Source organism: Otolemur garnettii, unplaced genomic scaffold (genome assembly GCF_000181295.1).
Source record: "Otolemur garnettii isolate 467f Iridium unplaced genomic scaffold, OtoGar3 scaffold00013, whole genome shotgun sequence".
Taxonomy (NCBI): Eukaryota; Metazoa; Chordata; class Mammalia; order Primates; family Galagidae; genus Otolemur; species Otolemur garnettii.
Genome location: NW_003852408.1, coordinates 14,237,314 through 14,261,179, shown reverse-complemented (window position 1 = coordinate 14,261,179; position 23,866 = coordinate 14,237,314). Strand labels below are relative to the sequence as shown.

The following is a 23,866-nucleotide window of genomic DNA, read 5'->3' as shown; positions in this document are numbered from 1 at the left end:
CTAAGGGTGGCAGGTTCAAACCCAGCCCTGGCCAAACTGCAACAAAAAATAACCGGGCATTGAGGTGGGCGCCTACAGTCCTAACTACCCAGGAGGCTGAGGCAAGAGAATTGCCTAAGCCCAAGAGCTGGAGGTTGCTGTGAGCTATGATGCCACAGCACTCTACCGAGGGTGACAAAGTGAGACTCTGTCTCTAAAAAAAAAGAAAAAACATGGCCTTGATCCATGCCCAGACACCAGAACACTCTTAAGACTGCAGTGACCAGCCTTTCTGGAAGGTCAGTGGCTACTGGTGCTGGTTTAATTATATGACCAACCAAACTTTTATCCCTGCAGCGTGCTAAATGGCAATGTTTTAAAAATGAATTGCTTGGGCTCTGCGCCTATAGTTCAGTGAGTGGGGCACCAGCCACATACACTGAGGCTGGCAGGTTCAAGCCCGGATCGGGCCTGCTAAACAACAATGACAACTGCAACCAAAATATAGCAGGGCGTTGTGGTGGGTGCCTATAGTCCCAGCTACTTGGGAGGCAGAGGCAAGAAAATCGCTTAAGCCCAAGAGTTTGAGTTTGCTGTGAGCTGTGACACCATGGCACTCTACCCAGGGTGACATAGTGAAACTCCATCTCAAAAAAAAAAAAACAATGAATTGCTTGATTCATTGTCAAGCCGCTCACAAGCCTTTTCCCCTCAAACACACACCCAAGGGCACTTGCACACACACATGTGCACACATCTGGAGCACAGGGACCCCTACCATTACCCACCCACCTTCATGACACCCTCCTAACTGAGCCATGAGTTAAAAGCGAGGACCTGCTTATGTCCAGTCCAGTAGACTTCTTGGAACCTTCTTCAAAACCACTAAAGACAAAAGGAAAGGAATAGAGCAGAAGTTCCAAGGCCAAAACTGGTACAGAGTTTTAGGAAAGTCATATTTTTAATATTACTTTTTTTACCTGAAGAGATAACGTAATATTTAAAACATTTAAAATATTTCAAAGCAAAAAGTTATCCCAAACCCTACACTGCTCCCCCTCTACACATAATAGTTTCCAGCTAAGCAGAGCACAGCCAGCCTGGGCCCCAGTCCTCCACCTTCCCTCCAGACAGCTGCCATGATCAGGAGCACACCTTTAAAGAAAATCACATATTAAAATGGAAATTTTTTTTAAAGAAAAAGAAGGAAAAATATGGAAATGTTGGCTCATCCCCTCTAAAGGAGCACTCAAGGGTTGGCCTTGTTTTCATTTTTCATTTCTCTGAATAGTTGGTGAGACGTCAGCCTGCAGGTATCAGACCTCACGCAGGCCAGTTTGGTGTGTGGCGCGTGCATTGTGTGTGTGTGTGTGTACATGAGTGCATTGTATGCATGTTGTGTTGTATGCGCGTGTTGTATTGTTTGCATGTGTTATGTGTATATTGTATCTTGTGTGTGTTGTGTTGTGTAGTCTGTGAGAGGCCTTGTGTGCTAGGCTGTGTATGTGCTATATGTTGTGTGTATATGACTTTGAGCTGCAGGGGGCAGCACCAGTGTCCCCCAGAGATGCCCAGTCACAGATGCTGAGTTCTTGACCTCACAGCTTACTCTTCCTTCTGTGTCCAGGTGTCAGGAAGAGAGAGCCCTGCTACAGACACAGCTGGAACAGAAACAACAGGAGGCTGAGAGGAGAGACGCCATGTACCAGGAGGAGCTTGGAGGACAGCGGGACCTGATTCAGCTCATGAAGAAGCGGGTGTTGGAACTGATTCAGTAAGGATGGGGACATTCAGAAAAGGGGGGATAGTAAGGAATGTAGAGGGCAGGGCATGAAAATTTCATGCCACTAACCACTCTGAGTCAGGCTTCTAGACCTTTTATATATGCTAACTCATCTCCTTCTTTTAGCTACCCCCTGCTGGCATCCCCATTTTACAAATAAGAAAATTGAGGGTCAGAAAGGCTGATGTGGTCCCCAAGGACACACTGCATATAAATTACATAGAGGACTGCCTCCCTACCTGGAGGATATCCAGCAGCCAGGAGACCTGTCTCCCAGAAAATGATGAAAAGGCCCTTCTCTTAAGAAATGTAGATGTCCCCAATAAACTATCAGTTTGTCCTGACATTTGAAAGTCAGCATCCTGCCCAGTTCCCTTTAAAGGGAAACCATTAGTCAATCATATTTATCCACTAGTCAGAGCTCCAATCAGCTTCTACTGCCTCTTTTTTAAACATGAAGTGGCAACCATAGGTCCCTAGACATGTGAGGAGAGTCTAGAAGACAAAAGGGTAGATGAAGATAAAGAAACAGGCGAGGCATGGTGGCTCATGCCTGTAATCCTAGCACTCTGGGAGGCTGAGGTGGGTAGATTGCTTGAGCTCCTAAGTTTGAAACCAGCCAGAGCAAGAGTAAGACCTCATCTCTATTTAAAATAGAAAAACTAGCTGGACATTGTGGCATGTGCCTGTAGTCCCCACTACTCAGGAAGCTGAGGCAAGAGGATCACTTGAGCCCAAGAGTTTGAGGTTGCTATGAGGTATGATGCCAGAGTACTCTACCCAGGGTGAAGGAATGAAACTATGTCTCAAAAAAAGGAAAGGAAAATGTAAATAAAATTGATAAACCTTTGTCCAGATTAACTAGAAACAGAAAAGATCTCTAGTAACCTCAATCTGAAACAAAAAAAGGGAAATAACAATAGATAACACAGATATACAAAAGATTATCACTGATTGTACCCAAAAACCCCTGTTTTTTGAAAATTTAAAAATGTGGAGGAAATGGACCAATACCTGGAATCACACTACCTCCCTAGAAATAGAACTCTTTAACAGATCCATATCAAGCACCAAAATTGCAACAAAAATAAAAAAGCTTTCATCAAAAAAAGTCCTGGACCAGAGGGTTTTGCACCAGAATTCTACCAAGCCTTCAAAGAAGAGCTTATACCTATATTGCAGAACACATTCCAAAACATTGAGAAAGCAGGACGTCTCCCAACTCCTTCTATGAAGCAAGTATCACCCTGATACCAAAACCAGGAAAGGACCCATCAAAAAAAGAATGAACTAATTAATGAATATCAACACAAAAATACTAAATACAATCCTAGCAAATAGAACACAGATATACATTTTTTAAAACTGTACATCTCAATCAGGTAGGTTTTATTCCAGGGATGCAAGGCTGGTTCAACATATACAAAACTATAAACACAATTCACCACATAAATAGAAGTAAAAACAAAGGCCATATGATCCTCTCAATAGACAGAAAAAGCATTCAACAAAATTCAGCATCCTTTTCTGATAAAAAACACTTAAGAAATCAGGCATAGATGGAACATTTCTTAAACTGATAGAAGCCATCTATAACAAACCCATAGCCAATATCATACTGAATGGAGTAAAACTGAAAGCATTTCCACTTAGAACTGAAACCAGACAAGGATGTCTACTATCACCACAGCTATTCCATATAGTGCTGGAAGTCCTAGCCAAAACTCAAGCAAGAGAAGGCTATCAAGGGTATCTAAATGGGGACAGAGGAGGTCAAACTTTTGCTCTTTGCTGATGATATAATCTTATACTTAGAAAACCTCAGGGGCTCAACCATAAGACTCCTGGAAGTGATCAAGAAATATAGTAATGTCTCAAGATATAAAATTAATGTCCACAAATCAATAGCCTTCATCTACACCAATAACAGTCAAGCTGAGAATCAAATAAAAGACCCAGGTAGCTTCCCTTCATGTTAGCTTCAAATAAAATGAAATACTTTGGAATATACCTAACAAAAAAGGTGAAGGATCTCTACAGAGAGAATTACAAAACCCTGAGAAAAGAAATAGAAGACATAACAAATGGAAGAACATACTGTGCTCATGAGTAGGAAGAATCAACATTGTTAAATTGTCTATTCTACCCAACCAGATCTACGTATTTAATGCAATCGCCATTAAAACACCAACATCATACTTTGAAGAACTTGAAAAAATGGTTCGTCATTTCATATGGAATCAGAGAAAAACACAAATAGCCAGTGCAATTCTAAGAAATAAGAACAGATCTGGCCAGGCGTACCTGTAATCCCAGCACTCTCGGAGGCTGAGGCGGGTGGATTGCCTGAGCTCACAGGTTCGAGACCAGCCTCAGCTGGTGCAAGACCCCCATCTCTAAAAAGTAGCCAGGCATTGTGGCAGGAACCTGCAGTCCCAGCTACTTGGGAGACTGAGGCAAGAGAATTGCTTAAGCCCAAGAGTTTAAGGTTGCTGTGAGCTATGATGCCAGAGCACTCTGCTGAGGGTGACAAAGTGAGACTCTGTCTTAAAAAAAAAAAAAAAAAAAAAAATCGGGAAGATTCACATTACCAGACTTCAGGTTATAGAACAAGTTTATAGTGATCAAAAAAGCATGATATTGGTATAAAAACAGAGACACAAATCTATGAAACAGAATACAGAACCTAGAAATGAAACTAACCTCATAATCACCCTCTGATCTTTGATAAATTAAACAAAAGCATACCCTGGGGGAAGGAATCCCTATTTAATGAATGATGCTAGGAGAACTGGTTAGTCACATGAAAGAGGCTGAAATGGGAACCTCACCCCTCACCACTTACAAAAATTAACTCACCTTGGTTAAAAGATTTAAATCTAGGGGCAGCACCTGTGGCTCAAAAGAGTAGGGCACCAGCCCCATATGCCAGAGGTGGTGGGTTCAAATCCAGCCCCAGCCAAAAACTGGAAAAAAAAAATTTTAATCTAAGACATGAAACTATACAAGCTATAGAAGAACGTGTGGAAAAAAACTCTTAACAATTTTGGCCTGGGGAAAGATTGTATGAAGACGACTACATTGGCAATTACAGCAACAACAAAAATAAATTGGACCTGATCAAGCTCAAAAGCTTCTGCACAGTTAAGGACACAATAAACAGAATGGGAGAAAACATTTGCGTGTTACTAGAATCTACAAAGAACTCAAGAAAATCAACAAGCAAAGAGCAAACTACCCAATTAATCACTAGACAAGAGGCATGAACAGAAACTTCTCTCTAGAAGATAGATGAATAGCCAACAAACACATGAAAAAATGCTCACCATCCCCAGTCATCAGAAAAATGCAAATCAAAACCACCTAAGATATCACCTAACCCCAGTGAGAATAGCCTACATCACACAGTCCCAAAGCTACAGATGCTGGCTTGAGTGCAGAGAGACGGGCACACTTATACACTGTTGGTGGGATTGCAAACTAATACAGCCTTTTTAGAAAGCAGTCTAGAGAATCCTCAAAGACCTAAAAGTAGAATTTTCATTTGATCCCACAATCTCATTACTAGGATCTACCCAGAAGAAAATAAAATCATTTTATCATAAGGACAATTCCACTCAAATGTTTATAACAGTTCAATTCACGATCACAAAGATGTGGAAAAAACACAAGTGCCCATCAACCCATGGATGGATTAATAAACTGTAGTATGTGTATCTCATGGAATACAATTAAGCCACAAAAAATGATGGAGACTTTACATATTTTGTATTTACCTAGATAGAGTTGAGGAACATTCTCCTTAGTAAAGCATCTCAAGAATAGAAAAGCAAGCATTCCATGTACTCAATACTAATTTGAAACTAGCAGATGAACAAATACAGGTCCACACAAGAGAAAAACACAATTAAATTCAAGAAAGAGGGAAGGAGGGAGGGGGCTTAGTCAGCTCCCACCTAACAGGTACAATATAGGGGTATATGGCACACCTCCTATGTGAAGGACTCAACTACAACTACATGTTACCCAACAAATGCAAATAATGTAGCTCAATCGTGTATACACTTATATTAATCTGAAATTTTTAAGAAGAGAAAGAAAGATGAGAAACATTCTTGGAAATTGAAAATACTATCATTGATTTTTTTAATTCACTACAAGGATTAGAAGAGAAAGATGAGGTAGTCTCTAAGAAAACAGAAAGAAAAGCACAGAGATTGGAGTCTTGAGAGAAAAAATAAGAGACAATGAATCAAGTTAGGAGTTCTATAAAAACAGAATAAAATTAATATGGTTATCAAATAAAATATAAGAAAAAAAAGGTGAGAGAATGTTTCAGTTCTTATGGATATTGGTCTTCAGATTTAAAGATTTCACTGAGTGACCCAGCACAATAAATTAAAAACAAAACAATCAAAACCCACACATAGATACATTACTATGAAGCTTTAGTAAAACAAAAATAAGGAGACTATCCTAAAATTGTCTGTAAGCCAAAAAAATTGTCTCTTCAGCCAAAGCTAACCCTTGTCAAGAATCCATGATGCAATACATTCCAAGGTCTGAGAAAAGCTGACTTTTGCCCTAAAATTCCATGCCTAGACAAATTATGAATGAAGTGGGGAGGGTGATGGGGTAAAGAAATGTTCAGGTTTCTAAAAATTCAACTCCCACATATCCTTTCCTAAGAAGTTGGTTGAGGATGTGCTCCAGAAAAACAAGGAAATAAGCCAAGAAAGGAGAACATGTGGGATACAGGAAACAATAGCTTTAGCCTAGGACAGAAGAAAAGGGAATTCCCAAAATGGCAAATGGGCAGCATGCCCAAGAGCAGTCAATCTAGATTGAAGCAGAATTATCAAGAGCCCAGGAGGAAGGTCTCTGGGAAAAGGCAAATCACCACAATACTTGATATGATGAAGAATTGTTGAGAGAATAATACATTAAAGGCAAGTAATTCAAGAAACAAAGGAAGGACCCTAAAAATTCCTAGAAAAACAAAAGCATTCCAAGAAGGGAAATGTCTAGAAGACATCTCTGGAAAGCAACATGTATATATATTATCTTATAATGTGAATACTATTCATTGTTTTTTTTTCCACTGGTAAATCAACATAAAAGCAAGGACAGAAGCAATTATAGTTACAGAAACATAACATAATGTTACCACATTAACAATATTAAGTATAGGATAGAATCCAATAGAATGTTCTGTGAAGAGGGAAATGTTCCATAGTTGTGCTGTCCAGTGTGCTACTGGTCACAGGTAGAGATCAAGCACTTGAAATATCAACCTGGTGTGATTGAAGAACTGAAATTACCATTTTAGCTGATTTAAGTTTAAATGCCCATGTACACCTAGTGGCTACCATGTTGGATTCTGTGGGAATAGATGACAAATTACGAGGTAAAGGAAGAAGGAGAGTTGACAGAGAAGAATGCCGGCCTCCTTGTATTTCAGAATGGGAGTTGAGGTTACATTGAGCAAAGGGGTCCTGAGTGTCACCATATTGATCTCTTGTGTGGTGTCTCACTGCCTCTATATTTGTCTCTTTCTCTGTCTCTGCTTCTCTTCCTTCGTGTGTCTCTCTCCCTCTATATCAATACCTCTCTTTCTCCATGTGTCTCTCCCTGTCATCCTTGCCAATTCCCTGGCTTACATTCTCTCTCTGAATGACTATCTTTCTCTGTGAGTCCCTCTCCACTGCTATACCTCTATCTTTCTGCCTCTCTGTCCTTGTTTCTGTCTCTGTCTCTCTGTCCCTTTTTGTCTCTCCATGTGTCTATGTGTGACTCCCTCTGTTACTCTCTGTCTCCCTCTTGTCATCTCTGGGTTTCCCTTTCTATCTCTCTCTGTCATTCCATCTGGGTTGTTCCCATCTTTCTATCTTTCTGTCTGTCTATGTGTGTCGCTGCCCCTCTATCCACCCATCAGGGAGAAGGACCACCTGTGGCAGAGGCTCCAGCATGTCTCTTCCACGGCCCCTGGGTGCTGTGTCGGCTGTGGCAAGATCTTTGGCCGACTGTCTCGGCGGTATCCATGCAGGTAATGAGAAGGGTACAGAATCCTTCCTCTGGGACATGTATCTGGTTTCTACCACCTCACAGCTCCCTTCCCACCCCCAGGAAGGGAGTTCATGAGAAACAACTGAAAACTGACCATCAGTTTTCCGCATCTGGCTTCCAACACTAAGCAGAGTCATGGGCCAGAACAGTGAAAGGGAGTCAGATAAGGACTAGGCTTCAACACGCGTGATGGTGTCACAATTCAAAGAATAGACTATTGAATGGGCCCCTGGTCTGGGAAGAGAGTTCTCATTCAGGGGAAGCTGCTCCCCACCTTTCTCTATGATCACAGGGGTCAGGACAAGCAGCAAGAAAGGGAAAAGAGCCATTAGAGGCAGAGACTCTGCAGGGCTCAAGCATCAGGGCACACTTCAGGAGAGGGTCTCTCTGGGAAAGGGTCCTTCTGACATAGACCAAGGGTCATTCTGCTGGAGAGAAACTGAAATCTGAAGGGGACCTGAAGGTGCTGGAACTCCATGACCCCCAGGGCACATGTGGGACACTGCTGGGCCAGCTGTAGAGGCTATTGTCTTCCTTGTCTCTGCTCCCCAGGGTCTGTGGAGGCCTGCTCTGCCACGCCTGCTCTGCAGATTACAAGAAGAGAGAGCGCTGCTGCCCACTCTGTGCCCAGGGAGTGGATGCCCATGTCCCCTGACCACCCCAGCCGAGGACTAGCCACCCACTCCACCCATCCAGTCCCGCTCTCAACTCTCCCCAGCCCCCTAGTGTGTCCAGTCCTACCTTGTAGGAGCTGGTGACCCATAGCAACAGCCCCTCTGTGGGCCGATTGCTGTGTGGGGATTGGGAAGAGCCAGACTAACAGGCAGGAAACCAGTCCCAGCCCTGTGTCTATCTCGACGAGCAGGGTAACTTGGCGCAGCCCTTGGCTCTCAGGGCTTTTTAAGAGTCAGGCTCCATCCTCTCTAAAGACCCTTTGGGCACAGCAAACCCACACTGTGAGCAAGATTATAGCAGCCACAGCCTCTCTCCTATGTACTCCCCTCACTGGACCATGGTTCCCAGCCTTCCCAATTCATGGAAAACAAAGCCTGCAGGGTTTGGGGTTCTTCAATAGCTTCCTGTATGGAATCTGCTTCAGAGATCTATGTTTGTTTCATTTTGCTTTTTTTTTTTTTTGAGACAGAGTCTTGCTCTGTCGCCCCCTCCCATCTCCCCTAGCTACAGAATACAGTGGCGTCATCACAGCCCACTACAACCTCAAACTCCTGGGCTTAAGTGATCCTCCTGCCTCAGCTTCCCAAATAGCTGGGACTATAGGCACAACCCATTGATGCCCAGCTAGTTTTTCTATTTTCAGTAGAGAGAGAGTCTTACTCTTGTTCAGGCTGGCCTTGAACTCCTGGCCTCTTAGAGTGCTAGGATTACAAGCACTTCTCAGTCTGTTTTGCCTTATTTTTAACAGCATTATTGAGGTACTATTAACATAATAAAAATCTCATGAAGTATACAATTTGATGAGTTTTAACTTAATATACACCCATGAAACCATCTCCATATTCACAGTAATAAATGTTCATCAGCCCCAAAGTTTCCTCGTGCCTCATATAACCTCCCTTCCTCTTTCCCTCCCTTCACACCCAGGCAACAACTGATATCTTTATAACCATAGACTAATGTGCATGAACTAGAAATTTATATAAATAAAACCATATGACATGCACTCTTTACTGTCTGGCTTCTTTTGTTCAGTATGATTATTTTGAAACGCACCCATGGCTCGGCGCCTGTGGCTCAAGCGGCTAAGGCGCCAGCCACATACACCTAAGGTGGCAGGTTCGAATCCAGCCCAGCTGCCAAATAACAATGACGGCTGCAACCAAAAAATAGCTAGGCGTTGTGGCAGGCGCCTGTGGTCCCAGCTACTTGGGAGGCTGAGGCAGGAGACTCGCTTGAGCCCAGGAGTTGGAGGTTGCTGTGACCTGTGATGCCATAGCACTCTACCCAGAGCGACAGCTTGAGGCTCTGTCTCAAAAGAAAAAAAGAAACGCACCATGTTGTTATATATATATGTCAACAATATATTTTATTATTGAGTAGTTTTATCCACTGTTTGAATATGCCAAATTTTTTTTATTAAATCATAGCTGTGTACAGTAATGCAATCATGGGGTACAATGTATTGGTTTTATATATAATTTGAAATATTTTTATCAAACTGATTAACACAGCCTTCTTGGCATTTTCTTAGTTATTGTGTTAAGACATTTATATTCTACACTTAGTAAATTTCACATGTACCCTTGTAAGATGCACCATAGGTGTGGTCCCACCAATTACCCTCCTTCCACACCAATCTCCCTCCCTCCCCCCATCCACCCCACTCACCTCCCCCTCCCACCCCTTTCCCATATTCTAAGGCTATAATTAGGTATTCTTGATGAACCAAGTGGAGAGGCCACAACAGAAGCCTGTTATCAAAGAGGAAGCAGGATGCTCCCAGAAAAGCATGCACTGGAAGAGAATCCCAAGGCCAGGAATGAGGGAGCTGGACCTCCTCCCGCTGTTGGAAGAAAGGATGAGCTATGCTGAGGACCAGCCTCAAGTCAACATCGCCCCCAGGAATTCCCACCAAGTTCAATGAAGAGAAATAAAGCTCTACAAAGAAATCAGAAAAGTTAGACTTTGGGGACCCTCTAGCAAAGAGATCTCCAAAAGTCACTGTAGACAACTGCAAGGGTACCTTGGAGGCACTGCAAGGGTACCTGTCCTTTACCAGTGACTCCAGGGCACATGTCCAGCAGCAAAAGCAAAGCCCAGAGGAGAATGGGGGAGATGCCCCCAAGAGACTGCCCAGATCCCTGAGGAACACCACATAGAGCTGAAATCCTGCATGAGCAATGGGGTCTGAGCCAGTGAACCTGAGTTATTGCTATTGATGTGACTTTATGTGTGCTCGCAGGCTGAGGATGCCCTGGGAAACTGGGGGATGTAATTATTACTTTAAATTAAATGTCACTGAGATGCTCCCATCTATACCAATTTCCCCTACTTGTCAATCCATTCACTACTCAACAAAGATGTATCAAGTGCCTACGAGATGCTGAACACCGATGGATTTGGGGCTGCAGAGAGAAACATATATAATGCCTGTTTTCAATATCCTCACTGTGAGGGAGGGAGCAGCCAAGCAGATTAGTTATAAAACCTGGGGCTGAATTTGGAAGGAAAAGGGAAGATGGCTAAACCAAGAAGTTGGGAAAGAGCATCCCAAGGAAAAGGGAAACGCATGCCAATGTCCCAGGAGAAACCAGGGCAGCTGCTGGGAGAACTGCAAGCAGTTTCCTGAGCCAACTTAAGGACAGGGATGTGGTCTGAAAGGACAGGGCTGGAGAAGTCAGAAGAGTCACATGGAGGGCACCAGGTGTGAGTGCAGGAGTCTGCCTTTACCCGAGGGCAACAGAGGGCATTGAAGGGTTTTAAGAGAGGGGAAAAAGGTGATCACGTTTCAGAAAGATTGTTTTGGCAGCAGAGTGAAGGGTAATTGAAGCAAGGAAATTGAGGCAGAAATTGCTTAGGAGAGAAGGAGAAGGGGTGGAGGAGGAAGAGAAGGGAGAGAAGGAGGGGAGGAGGAAGAGGAGAAGCAGCTGGCAGTGCCAAGCATCGTTCTAAGCGCTTTATAAATAGACCCACTTAAGTCACATAACAGCCCTGGGCAGTAGGTGTTTTCACTATCCCTATTTTACAGACAAGGAAACTGAGACTCAGCGAGAATAAATCATTTGCCCAAAGTCCAGGACTAGTAAATGGATCCTAACTCAGACAGCCCAGCTCCAGAACCCACAACTATTGTGTGACTATTGCTGTAGTTACAGCAAGAGCGAACAAAGTGTTGCCTAACACCATCAGTGAAGATGGTGAGGAGGAGACAGTCAACAGCCATGCTGAGGAGAGGAAGAGGGAGGCAGTGTGAGGGGTGGGCGGCAGAGGAGTGCACAAGGAAGCCCTCAGGAGGAGGACATGGATCAGGAAAGCAATGAAAGAGTTTTCTACATGTTGAATTTGCAGCATCTGTGGGCCCCCAGGGAGACTCAGCAGGAAATTGCATGTCCCAGTCTGTAGCTCAGGAGGGAAGCTGGCTGGAAAGAAGAGGTGTGGGAGACCCTGGCACACGCTGGAGTGGGCAGCTGATACTGTGGAGGCAGGTAGGCTCGCCTATGGAGAACAGGTAGAGTGACAAGAAAAGAAGACCAAGGTAAAATCCTGAGCAACATCCATATTTGAGGAATGAATTGAGGAATACAGCAACAAAAGAGACCAAGCGGGATCGGGGGAATAAGAAGAGAATGGGATTCTCAGTGGGATTCAGCACCATAGAGATCAAGCAAGAGGAGACCTGAATGGTAACGCTTTCACATGAGCATGGTTAAAAAGTGTAGAGCAGGACTCTGGGTGGGATCCAATGTTGCTGCAACAGCCCTAGATGACCCCCCAGACCACTTTCAGCCATAGCCAGCAAGAGCTTAGCACAAGCAACGGGTGGAGGAGACAGCCCAGGAAGCGGTGACAGCAGCCGAGCAACAGGTCAGCAAGTGGTGGATCAAGCCACAGCGGCCAGGCAGAAACCCACGGACCGGCTGACCAGGAAACCAATGACAAGACTGCTAAACAGACCTCTGACACCTACTCAAGATTCGTGAAAAAATTGGGCCTTATGAAATAACAGAGGGAGGTAGAGTGATGCCCTGCAGTCCCTGTGCAGCTTGGCCTGACCCAAAGCTCTGTTCCGCAGCTGCCTCCTTGGTCTGCTCTCATGTTCAAAAAAAAAGCACACAGAAGGCTGGGGGGAAATATTTCAGCAGCATTGACAAATATTTAAAATGTAATACTCCTAAGTTATGCAAAGAGCTCCTATAAATGAAGGACAAATGGCAATCCAATGCAAAAGGGAAACAGATAAAAATTAGTAATTCACATGAGAAAAATACAAATAACTCTGGACAAAGATACGCAACCTGACCAGCAATCAAGAAAATACTGGAGGTGGTGGGTTCAAACCTGGCCCTGGCCAAAAACTGAAAAAAAAAAAAAAAAAGAAAATACTAATTAACAATGGGATGTCACTTTCTACCATCTGAATGGGAAATAAACTGATCATATACAATGTTTGTCATGAACATACAGACCAATAGGCCTTCATAAAGTCACAATAGGACAGTTAATCGGCACAGTATTTTTGAAGAACAACTTAGTAGTATTTATCAAAATTTACGCACAGATATTACCCAGAACAATTACACTTAAGCTTCAGAAACACTCATCCAAGTTCCCAAATACCTAGATCCAAAGATGTTCATATATTCAACTACAAGGTAATTATCAACTAAATTGTGATACATCCACAACATACACTATTAAGTAGTTGTTAAAAAGAAGAAAATGGATCTACATGTACTAATGTAGAAAAGGTCCATGATTAAGGTGCAGAACAATATAACCAGTAAAAATGAGCTTTTAATTAAAGAACAAAAGAAGGAAAATGTGTGTTTGTATTTGTATGGGGAATAATCTAGAAAGATGTACATACCAAGCTGTAGACAGTACTTACCTTGGGGAAAGACACAGATGGACAGAGAAACAGAGGGAGACTTTCAAGTTTGACTTCGCGTGCTTTTGTATTGCTTGAATTCTTACAATATTTGTGCTTTGTTTTATAATATCAAAGCAGTTTTATTTAAGAAAAGGGTTTACTGGGTTTAGCAACCCAGAGGTCGTTGGGAACCTTGGCAAAGTTGTTCCAGTGTCACAGGAGGAAGGAAGCCAGTTGCAGTGTCTTGGCTGAACAGCGCACAGGAGGTAAGGAAGTGGAGAGAGCAGGGGCTAACTACCCTTTCAATAAGTTTGCCTGTGAAAGAACATGGCAGAGTAGTTGCTGAAGGGTGATAGGACAGAGGGAGGTGATAAAGACACAAGGAAGGTTGGGGAGGAGGGAAAAGAGTCCACTGAGGGACAGAGGGAACAGGAGGCAGGATCCCCAAGGATGGTCCCCCAAGGCAGACATCCCACAGACAAGTGTGGGGATGCCCCAGGAACAGAAGGATGGATGCTTCTCATACTGACCCTGGAAGGAAGGAAGAAACCGTGCATACAAGTTCAGGCAAGTCTGTCGGGGGTGGGGGGGAGGCTGGGATGCCCACATCTTCCTTATTAATAAAGGAGGTGCGGGTCCAAAATGCACAGAGTCAGAAGGCAGATAGGCAAACCTCCACCTTCAGACTGGCAGGCTCCTCCAGAAGTCATTAGGCAGGAAGGTGTGAAAATCCCCAGAGCTCATCCAAGAATCACCAGGTGGGACCCAGGAAAGACCTCATTTTTCCTCTGTGAGATTAACACCCCTGGTGGGCCTCCTGGACTTCCCTCTCACAACCCAGGTAGAAGTTCTGACATGTCTGCTTTACTTTTTTCCTAATCAACAGCTCTGACCGCCACCAAGCCCTGGGTCACAGCGTGGATATCAGTGGCCACTCTAACAATAGCAGCTATAGCAGCAACAGCAGGTGTGTGAGCTGTTCAGGCTGAGAGAGTGGAGACATATTTCTGATTGCAGGGACCTGACAACCTTAACCTTGTCTGAGGTCTCTGAGGATGAGGGTGATAAAGTACAGAACCTTAGAGCTAAAGATAAAGACATTTTCACCAAGACAGTGCTTTGTGCAGTAATGGAAACGTTCTGGATGTACACTGTCTGATATGGTAGCCACTAGTCACATGTAGCTTGAGCACTTGAAATGTGGCTAGTGTGACTGAGGAATCTAATTCATTTTAACTAATTTAAATTTAAATAGCTACTTGTGCCCAGTAGCTCCCATATTGGACAGGACAGACTTAGAACAAGGCACCAAGCATCCCTAACCATAAGCAGCCAATTGGAAACCAGTTTTTTATACCAGCTTTGTGTTGGAGCACCACCATACACACACATGTGGTGGGTTCAGTGGAAACTAAATCGACCTAAGAATTAGACCCACTGGGAAATATTAAATCTGGGCTCCCCTCTCTACAGCCTTTGTATCCAGCTGCTGCCAGGGACAGAGAGGTACCTAACACTGTGGTCCCCAACCCCTCAGTCTGTGGCCTGTTAGGAACTGGGCCACACAGCAGGAAGTGAGCCACAGGGAAGTAAGGGAGTGGCAAGTGAGCAAACGAGCTTTGTCTGTATTTACAGCCTACTTGACCTGAAACAACTTTGCCAGGGTTCCCAGCAACCTCTGGGTTGCTCAGCCCAGTAAGCCCTTTTCTTAAATAAAACTACCCTTCATATTCACATCATCACCTGAGCTCTGCCTCCTGTCAGATCAGTGTTGGCATTAGATTCTCATAGGAGCAGGAACCCTGCTGTAAACTGTACGTGAGGGCGCGAGGTTGTGTGCCTCTGCTGGAATCGAATCCCTAACTCACCCCACCCCAATCCAAGGAGACAGTCTTCCATGAAACCAGTGATGGGTGCCAAAAAGCTTGGGGACTGCTGACCTTACTGAGCTCTGACACCTCAGGCTGGGGTCCAACTCCTTGTTACAGAGCACCGACAGTAGAATTTTGAGACTAGTTGTTTTTTTTTTTTTTTTAAGTTTGTAAAACTTCTTACAATTTAGTTCAGTTGCAGGTGGTGCCTGTGGCTCAAAGGAATAGGGCACCAGCCTCGTATACCAGAGGTGATGGGTTCAAACCCAGCCCCGGCCAAAACTGAAAAAAAAAAAATTAGTTCAGTTGCATCACTGTAGGTAAGTTGCTTAATCTCTCAGAGTCTTCATTTCCTCATCCAGAAAGTGCCTACTTCATGAGGCTGATGTGAGGCTTAATCAACACAAATTCTGAAAAACATTTTGCCCAGAAACAAGGCACTCAATACCACGGCCAATATGATGATTGTTATCCAGGACAAAGCAAAGTAAGATGTACATGGAAGTCAGTCTTGAGAGCAGACTCGCTGCTTTCCTGTAATGATGGACGCAGTGGGCGATATAATGCCATCGGGTGATGACTATTCCAGTAGTAATGATCACAGCAATAAAAATTAACATTGAGCTCTGCGTGTGTCCTAAGTGCTTTATGGGTCATCCCCTGTTTCATCCTCACCACAACCCACTGAGTTAGATTCTGTTACTGGCCCCATTTTACAGGTGAGTAGATGAAACTCAGAAAGGAAAAGTCCTTGCTCTCATCTGCCTCGGTGTGTAATGAGCTTCTGTCCGGTTTTAGCATCAGCTGGCCCAGTGGCCTTGCATTCTTCCCCAATATGAGAAAGAGAGGTGAACAATACTGAGGAATAATTGCTGAGCAGCTCAAAAGTTCTCTCCTTGGGGTGGGTGAGCAGCTTGAGTGGGTCTGCCACAGGCTCTGAGTGCTCTCTGGGACCTGGGATGTGTGTAAATAGGGGAAACTGAGGAGTTGTTCACTGGGGCAAGGGGATTGGGAGGGAGCAGAATTAGTGTTCACGGCTTTATCTGTATCAATTCTTTCATTTGTAATCAAGAGCAAATGTGACACTTTTAGGGTTACTCAGTACTGTTTTTAAAAGGATCTTTGGACTTGGGTGGAATCTTCATTTTTTTTTTTTTTGGAGGTTTTTGGCCAGGGCTGGGTTTGAACCCACCACCCTCAGCATATGGGGCCGGCGCCCTACTCCTTGAGCCACAGGCGCCGCCCGGGATCTTCATTTTTACCAAAAGGTTTTCTTAGAGGGTCTTGGTTCCACGTATGGTAGCTGCTGCAGAGTTGGGGGCCTCAGACCCAGTACCAAGTGTATAAGCCAAGAAAGAACAGCAATGCCCTAAGATGGGCTTGTGCTCAGAGCAGAGGGTACGAGGCGAAACAGTAAAGCTAGGAATGGGGTGGGGAGTAGGGATGAAGCCTTGGGTCCAGGGAGGAAGACTACTAGACTCCCAGAAGCATGAGTTCCACCTCTGTTGTCACAGCGAGCTGCTCCCTTGCCTCATGAGAGACATTCAGCAAAGCTTCATCTGTATTCCACCAGTGCTGTGGGACAGTAAGCCAGGGAAGCCTGAGGCAGCTGGCCCCTGGGAAACTCAGACAAGGCAGCCGCAGGACCCAGGGGCATGAGACCACAGCAAAGATGAGAGGAATCAGTGTGGTCTTGGGCAAACCACTTCCTTTGAGCCTCATCTGTGAAATGGAAAGACTGGCTAGAAAACCTCACAGGTTTCTTCCCCATACGAACTCTGTAAGTCTATAAAATGACTGCATATCCAAGAGCTGAACTGAGAATTAATTAATTAGTTATCAAAAGCATCCTATACTCATGAGGAACTCCACCCCTGAATTGAGTAATCTAATCCACCACTCACTTCCTCTGCTGTGTTCTCACCACCACCTCCCTTTCATTGGTCACAGCTGCCCTCCTGGAGGTGTCTTACAGGTGAAAAACCCAGCATCCTGGTAAGTCTTATAACACCCACCCTTCCCACCACCTAGAATGTATCTGTTCTCTGTTGCCCTAGGGACCCCCACCTGCATTCACCCCAGGCAGCCGTCTCCACCCTTGGTGGGCCTTCCTCTTCCTCCTCCCAACTCACCTCTTCATTCTCTCAATTTAGGTCTCCCTGTCCCCAAAGGGAGAACCTCCACCCGTCCTCCCTCCAGCCCTCTACAACAACCACTCAGGGCAGCCTGCTGCCCACCTGCTTCCCTTGGCCCTGCAGCTCCCCAGTCTCATCCAGCCCACCTTGTTTGGATGAGGATTGGGTCTGAGGAGGGACCAGACACCTCTGATTCCCCACTTCCTGTGCTAACTGCAAATGTTGGAGATTATATTTAGAGAGAGAAGGAAACTTAAATTGTATTAAAATAACTTTGAATTTGTTGTTGTTGTTAAAAAGATTGCCTTAAATATTTGGGATCTTGTAAACGCCCCTCTTTGTATGGCATTTTCATGTAATAGACAGAATTCATCTTGTCCATGGAGTTCTGAAGTGCTGTGAGTAACTCGGGGGCTGGCCTTTCTCCTGCATCAGGGAAGCACCCACCTGACTGTGACCAGGTGGTCAGGAGAGGCCAGTTCAAAGTGGTTTAGTTTATCATTCCTGCAAGAGCTGCTCCTTTCATTCTGAGCCTCAGACAGCAAAAGAAAACAACGTGCAGAGCATCAGACACTGTGTATGCGCCATATACAGGTTGACGTGATATCTCAAGAACTTAGCTTTCAATCATATTTAATATGTGAGGGGTTTTTCTTTTAAAGAAACAGAGCTATAGACAGAAAACAATATAAGTGGAGTCCTTGACACCTAGTTGAAATCCTGGCTGCATCACTTACTGGCCCTGTAATTATAGGCTGGTTGCTGAGTCTTCTATAAACAGAGCTAATCTTATCTATTTGTAATGACTGAGGGAGATCACATATCTCCGAGGGACAAAGCAGACTTCAGATATATCCTCTCCCTTCCCTTCTTAGTCTGTCCCCCCCAAAGACTGGTAAATTTTTTAAATGAAGAAACGCCAACCATGCACATCCCTACCCGTGCCCCAGGGGCTGGAGGTCATTGGCTTATCCTGGTTCTCTTTTCTTTCTCTACCTTCCGTCCCAACTTGGCTTGTTCTCCCTCTGGAACCCCCAGCTGAACCCCGATGGCCACGTGTGTGAGCTCACCCAACACCTCCAGCCCACCCCAGCTCAACTGAGCTCTGGGTTATCTAGAATGAGGATTTTCCTGTGAAACATGCTCTGCAGCTGCTGCCTGTGCTAATAAGGCAGTTTCTGCAAAGGTCCCGCCCTGTTTTCTCACAACCAGTGCTCATAGATGCAGGTCACGCTCTCTAAGGGTCAGAGTTCTCTGACCCCACTAGGCTCTGCATCTACTCTCAAAGGTGGGTCTTCTCTCTGTCATTTATTCCCTTAAGAGCGTTGGCTCTCAGAGATGACCCACCCTGGACCACGTGACTTCACTAGACATAACCCTGGGCCTTTGAGAAAACTTGCTCTTCAACACGAGACTGCAGAGCCAGCGACTTCTTTCAGGTCTTGCCAACCTCACTGGCCCGGCCAGCTGTACCACCTGGCTCTCCCACTGCCTTCCCAGGCTCCTGGCCAGACAGGGCCCCACCCTCATCACCATATCTCTCTAGGTTCACCAACTGATCAAATCTCCTCTATCTGTGTTCTTGGCATAGTGGGAGGATAATTTATGTGGCCCCTATCACTTCAGGGAGAAAGTAATACCTTCTCAGGAAGGTGAAGGCTAAGAATTCCATCACTCTTAGAGGAAAAAAACATTATTTTTCCAGTTTCTCTTCATCCTACTCAGCTTTGTTCTTTGATAGAATGATTGACAGTAACAGAGACTGCCTTATTCCAAAGAGAAACCCTTTGTAGGCCTTTTGTTATTATTGTTTAAATATTTGTTTTGCAACTCAGCACCTATAGCTCAAGCCGCTAAGGCACCAGCCACGTACACCAAAGCTGACAGGTTCGAATCCAACCCAGGCCTGCCAAGCAACAATGACAACCACAACCAAAGAATACCTGGGTGTTGTGTTGGGCGCCTGTAGTCCCAGCTACTTGGGAGGCTGAGGCAAAAGAATCACTTAAGCCCAGGAGTTGGAGGTTGCTGTGAGCTGTGACGCCATGGCACTCTACCCAGGGCGACAGCTTGAGGCTCTGTCTCAAAAAAAAAAATTAATTAATTAATCTTTGTTTTGCTTTGCAACGTTGTGAAGCCTTTGGCTAATCTTTTTTTGTTGTTTGTTTAACTAAGATGTGAGTCCTATGCCACAAAAGTCACCCACTGAAGGTGTACAATTCAGTGTTTTTTAGTATATTGTACAACTATAGCCACTAATTCCAGAACACTTTCATCACCCCAAAGAGAAACCCTGTACTTATTAACATTCCTCCCTGTCTCCAGCCCCTGGTAACCACTAATCTCTACCAATTTGCCTATTCTGGTCCTTTCACATACATGGAACCGTGTAGTATGAGACTCCATGTCTGGCTTTTTTTGCTTAGAATAACAATTTCACTTATATATTCAAGTTTCATTATATACAATGTACTGTTACATATTCAGTACGTCATTAACCAAGCCTCATTATGCTGCATGCGACCATACCTCAATTAGTTGATCTGTTCACAAGGTGATAGACATTTGCGTTGTTTCCACTTTCTGAAAAGTAGAAACAATTGTCAGGATGAATGCTGCTGTGAACATTCATTTAAAAGTTTCGATCTGGACATATGTTTTCACTTCTCTTGGGTACATACCTAGGATGGGAATTGAGGGTTATATAATAAATCTATGGGTGCCTATGGTTAGGTGACATAGTTCGCTTTTATAAGGTTAAAGTCCAAGTCGTAGTTGGGCCCTTCACCAGCAAGTGTGCCCTATACGATGCGATGTACCCATTGGGTGGGAACCTACCCAAACCCTTCTCTTCCTCCCCTTACTTGAATTTAATTGAGCTTTTCTGTCATGTGAGCAGTAACTGTTAATAGACTAGTTTCAATTTGGCACTGAGTGATTTGATTTTTAGTGGTAACTCTGTGTTTAATTTTTTGAGCAATTGCTAAACTGTTTCCACAGTAACTGCCCTATGTTACATTCCCGCCAGCAACATGGGAGGGTTCTGTGTTCTCCACAACCTCCCAACATTGCTTTCGTCAAGGCTGTTTTCAGTACACACAGCCTGGTCAGGGTGAAGTGGCTCCTGGGACTGATTCCCTCCTGTTTCTGCTCTGATGCTGGGGTCCACTTTGGGGCAGGGTATAGACTCAGATATGGTAATCGCATGGTCATCCTTTACTCTAAAGAAATGGCAGGATGGGAATCTATGTTGTGGTTAAATTCAGGAGCTGGTTTATTTTAGTTTAATCTTTAAGACCCTGGGATGTATTTCCCATTGGCTGCAGCCAGCCCTCCACACCCAGGCATGCGCTGAAGCAGAATCTCTGCAGTCCTTGGAGGAACAGAGGCCACAGACTTAGACCAAGACTGGGGGGACAGGGGAGACAGGATGGATAAAGGCAGTGCAGGACAGGAGGGTCCCAAATGGTACTGGAAAGCCACAAAATAAGGGTAATGTGTCCCCTGTCCTCTATGCTTCCTGCCACCCCTCTCCTTATTTAGGGGGCAGACTGGCTATCCCTGGTCACTCCCACATGACAGAAACTGGCTGCACACAGGTGCCCAAATGATCTGTGATAGTCACATCTAGTGACTATCAGAGAATCGGTCAACCACATGTTTGTCATTTTTAATACAACTTTTGAAACTACACAAATACTGCCAGATCAGGCTTCCTTCCCAAAAGAGAAACACCGGGCCTTATTAAGTCACTAAATATTCTTCCAACTTGGCTTGGCGCCTGTGGCTCTTGTGGCTAAGGTGCCAGCCACATACACCTAAGGTGGTGGGTTCAAATCCAGCCAGGGCCCACCAAACAACAATGACGGCTGCAACCAAAAAAATAGCCAGGCGTTGTGGCGGGCACCTGTGGTCCCAGCTACTTGGGAGGCAGAGGCAGGAGACTCGCTTGAGCCCAGGAGTTGGAGATTGCTGTGAGTGATGCCACTGCACTCTACCCAGGGGGACAACTTGAGGCTCCATCTCAAAAATAAATAAATTAAAAAAAAAAGATTCTTCCAGCTCAAGCCTTCAAAACCTCCATACTGCTATCACTCAAATTGTTTTCCAGATCCTTATTTTAAAATATTTTTCAAAAAGTTGAGAAAGCAATCATCTCTCTGCTTTATAGGCAAACCATGACCTTTCCTTAAAGGTACATCTCAATTGCACTACAGGCTTCATCCCCAGATTAAGAACTGAATGGCATCTCACGGTTCTGAGCATTAAATCTCAATGGAGGGTGCAGGCAGGACTGCAGGGCCTGTAGGGACTATCTGAAGGGAACTTTCGATGGAGTCTGGCCATGTCCCAGAAATGCTAAGAATCTCTCTCTGATGCTGAAAAGAACTACAGTATTGTCATAAACTTTATCGTGTATCACTAAACTTGTCCCATAACATTAATCCCCCTACCACTTACAAATTTAATGTGAAAATTACTTCCATGTAATATGCAAACTGATGCAAATTATCCTAAAATTGTTTCTTGGGAGGACAGGCATGAACCTGGGAAGGGCTTATTATACAATAACTCTCATCTCTCTTCTATAGGCCAGGATTTAAATTTACCTCAAAAATGGAAGATATGGACTGGGAAGATTTCCTTAATGAAGACTTTAGTAATTACAGCTATAGCACTGACCTGCCCCCTATTCTACCAGATTCTGCCCCATGCCGGCCAGAATCCCTGGATATCAATAAGTATGCAGTGGTCACCATCTACGCCCTGGTGTTCCTGCTGAGCCTGCTGGGAAACTCCCTGGTGATGCTGGTCATCTTGTATAGCCGCGTCAGCCGCTCTGTCACTGATGTCTACCTGCTGAACCTGGCCATGGCCGATCTGCTCTTTGCTCTGACCTTGCCCATCTGGGCCGCCGCCAAGGTGAATGGCTGGATTTTTGGCACACCCGTATGCAAGCTGGTGTCCCTCCTGAAGGAAGTCAACTTCTACAGTGGCATTCTCCTGCTGGCCTGCATCAGTGTGGACCGCTACCTGGCCATTGTCCATGCCACACGCACGCTCACCCTGAAGCGCCACTTGGTCAAGTTCGTATGCCTGGGGATGTGGGCCCTATCTCTGTGCCTGTCTCTCCCCGTCATAATTTTCCGGAAGGCTTTTCACCCTCCTTTCTCCAGCCCAGTCTGTTATGAGGACATGGGCAACAGTACAACCACATGGCGGATGGTGCTGCGGATCCTGCCCCAGACTTTTGGCTTTGTCCTGCCGCTGCTGGTCATGCTGTTCTGCTACGGCTTCACCCTTCACACACTGTTTAAGGCCCACATGGGGCAGAAGCACCGGGCCATGCGGGTCATCTTTGCTGTCGTCCTTATCTTCCTGCTCTGCTGGCTGCCCTACCACCTGGTCCTGCTGGCAGACACCCTCATGAGGATACAGGTGATCAAGGAGAGCTGTGGGCGCCGCAGTGACATCGACCAGGCCCTAGAAGCCACTGAGATTCTGGGCTTCCTCCACAGCTGCCTCAACCCTGTCATCTACGCCTTCATTGGCCAAAAGTTTCGTTATGGACTCCTCAAGATCCTGGCTACCCACGGCTTCATCAGCAAGAGATTCTTGCCCAAGGACAGCAAGCCTTCCTTCGTAGGCTCTTCCTCAGGGAACACTTCCACTACAGTGTGAGACTCCTGCCTCAGTGCAGCCCCTTGGGCTTCCTCCCTTCCCTCAGTGTCCTATTCTAAGCCCATCCTTGGCTGTTCACAGTGTGAATGTCAGTGCAGCCCCCATTGTGGTTGCTGGAAGAAGTGGAGGCCACATCCTTACTAGGCCCCTACTGCATGGTTTGGAAAGCCTGTCCTGGTGTCCCTGCCTTACCATCATTGTGAGGCCAGTACTAGAGCTCTGTCCATCCTGCCACTGGCCCAAAGCACTCTGCTGTGTAAGAAGTGCAAATAAATCAAAACCCCAGAGAGATACTAGGCCATACTCATTAGGATGGCTCTTATCAAAAAACAAAAAAACATGAAATAGCAAATGTCGTCAAGGATATAGAGAAACCAGAACCCCTTTCCATAGCTAGTAGGAATGTAAAATAAAGCAATTGCTGTGGAAAACAGTATGAACAGCTTTCCTCTAAACATTAAGCTAGAATTGCTGCATGATCCAGCAATTCCACTTCTAGAAATAGTCCCACAAGAATTAAAAGTAAGGCCTCTTCATTGGTACACCCATGTTCATAGCAGCATTATTCCTAACAGCCATAAGGTAGAAACAAGCCAGGTGTTCATCAGCGAATAGATGGATAAACAAATGTGGTATACACACATAACTAATTATCATTTAAGAAATATAAGAAGATATGAACAATAACCCCAGAATAATAAGGAAGAGATTGAATTGCATTTATAAGAACTCTGGGCTCGGCGCCTGTGGCTCAAATGGCTAAGGCGCCAGCCACATACACCTAAGGTGGCAGGTTCGAATC

General features: G+C 44.9%; 2 protein-coding genes across 2 annotated transcripts in view; both read left to right on the top strand.

The window, feature by feature from the left end:
* Nucleotides 1-8,483, top strand: part of RUFY4 (RUN and FYVE domain containing 4) — a 46,318-nt gene extending 37,835 nt beyond the window's left edge. The window contains exons 9-11 of the mRNA XM_023510369.1: nt 1,607-1,753; nt 7,698-7,808; nt 8,381-8,483. Coding sequence (XP_023366137.1) covers nt 1,607-1,753; nt 7,698-7,808; nt 8,381-8,483 — 361 coding nt within the window. The remainder of the gene's footprint in view (nt 1-1,606; nt 1,754-7,697; nt 7,809-8,380) is intronic.
* Nucleotides 8,484-17,221: 8,738 nt separating this feature from the next.
* LOC100954261 (C-X-C chemokine receptor type 2-like) lies at nt 17,222-23,123 on the top strand. Its single transcript, XM_003784967.2, has 2 exons — nt 17,222-17,242; nt 21,975-23,123. The coding sequence occupies exon 2, from the start codon at nt 22,000-22,002 to the stop codon at nt 23,062-23,064; it is 1,065 nt and encodes a 354-aa protein (XP_003785015.1). The 5' UTR covers nt 17,222-17,242; nt 21,975-21,999; the 3' UTR covers nt 23,065-23,123.
* The last annotated feature ends 743 nt before the right edge of the window (nt 23,124-23,866 follow it).

Bases quoted from the DNA above. Each gene is read 5' to 3' on its own strand.
- LOC100954261 (XM_003784967.2), top strand. From the start codon at position 22,000: ATGGAAGATATGGACTGGGAAGATTTCCTTAATGAAGACTTTAGTAAT.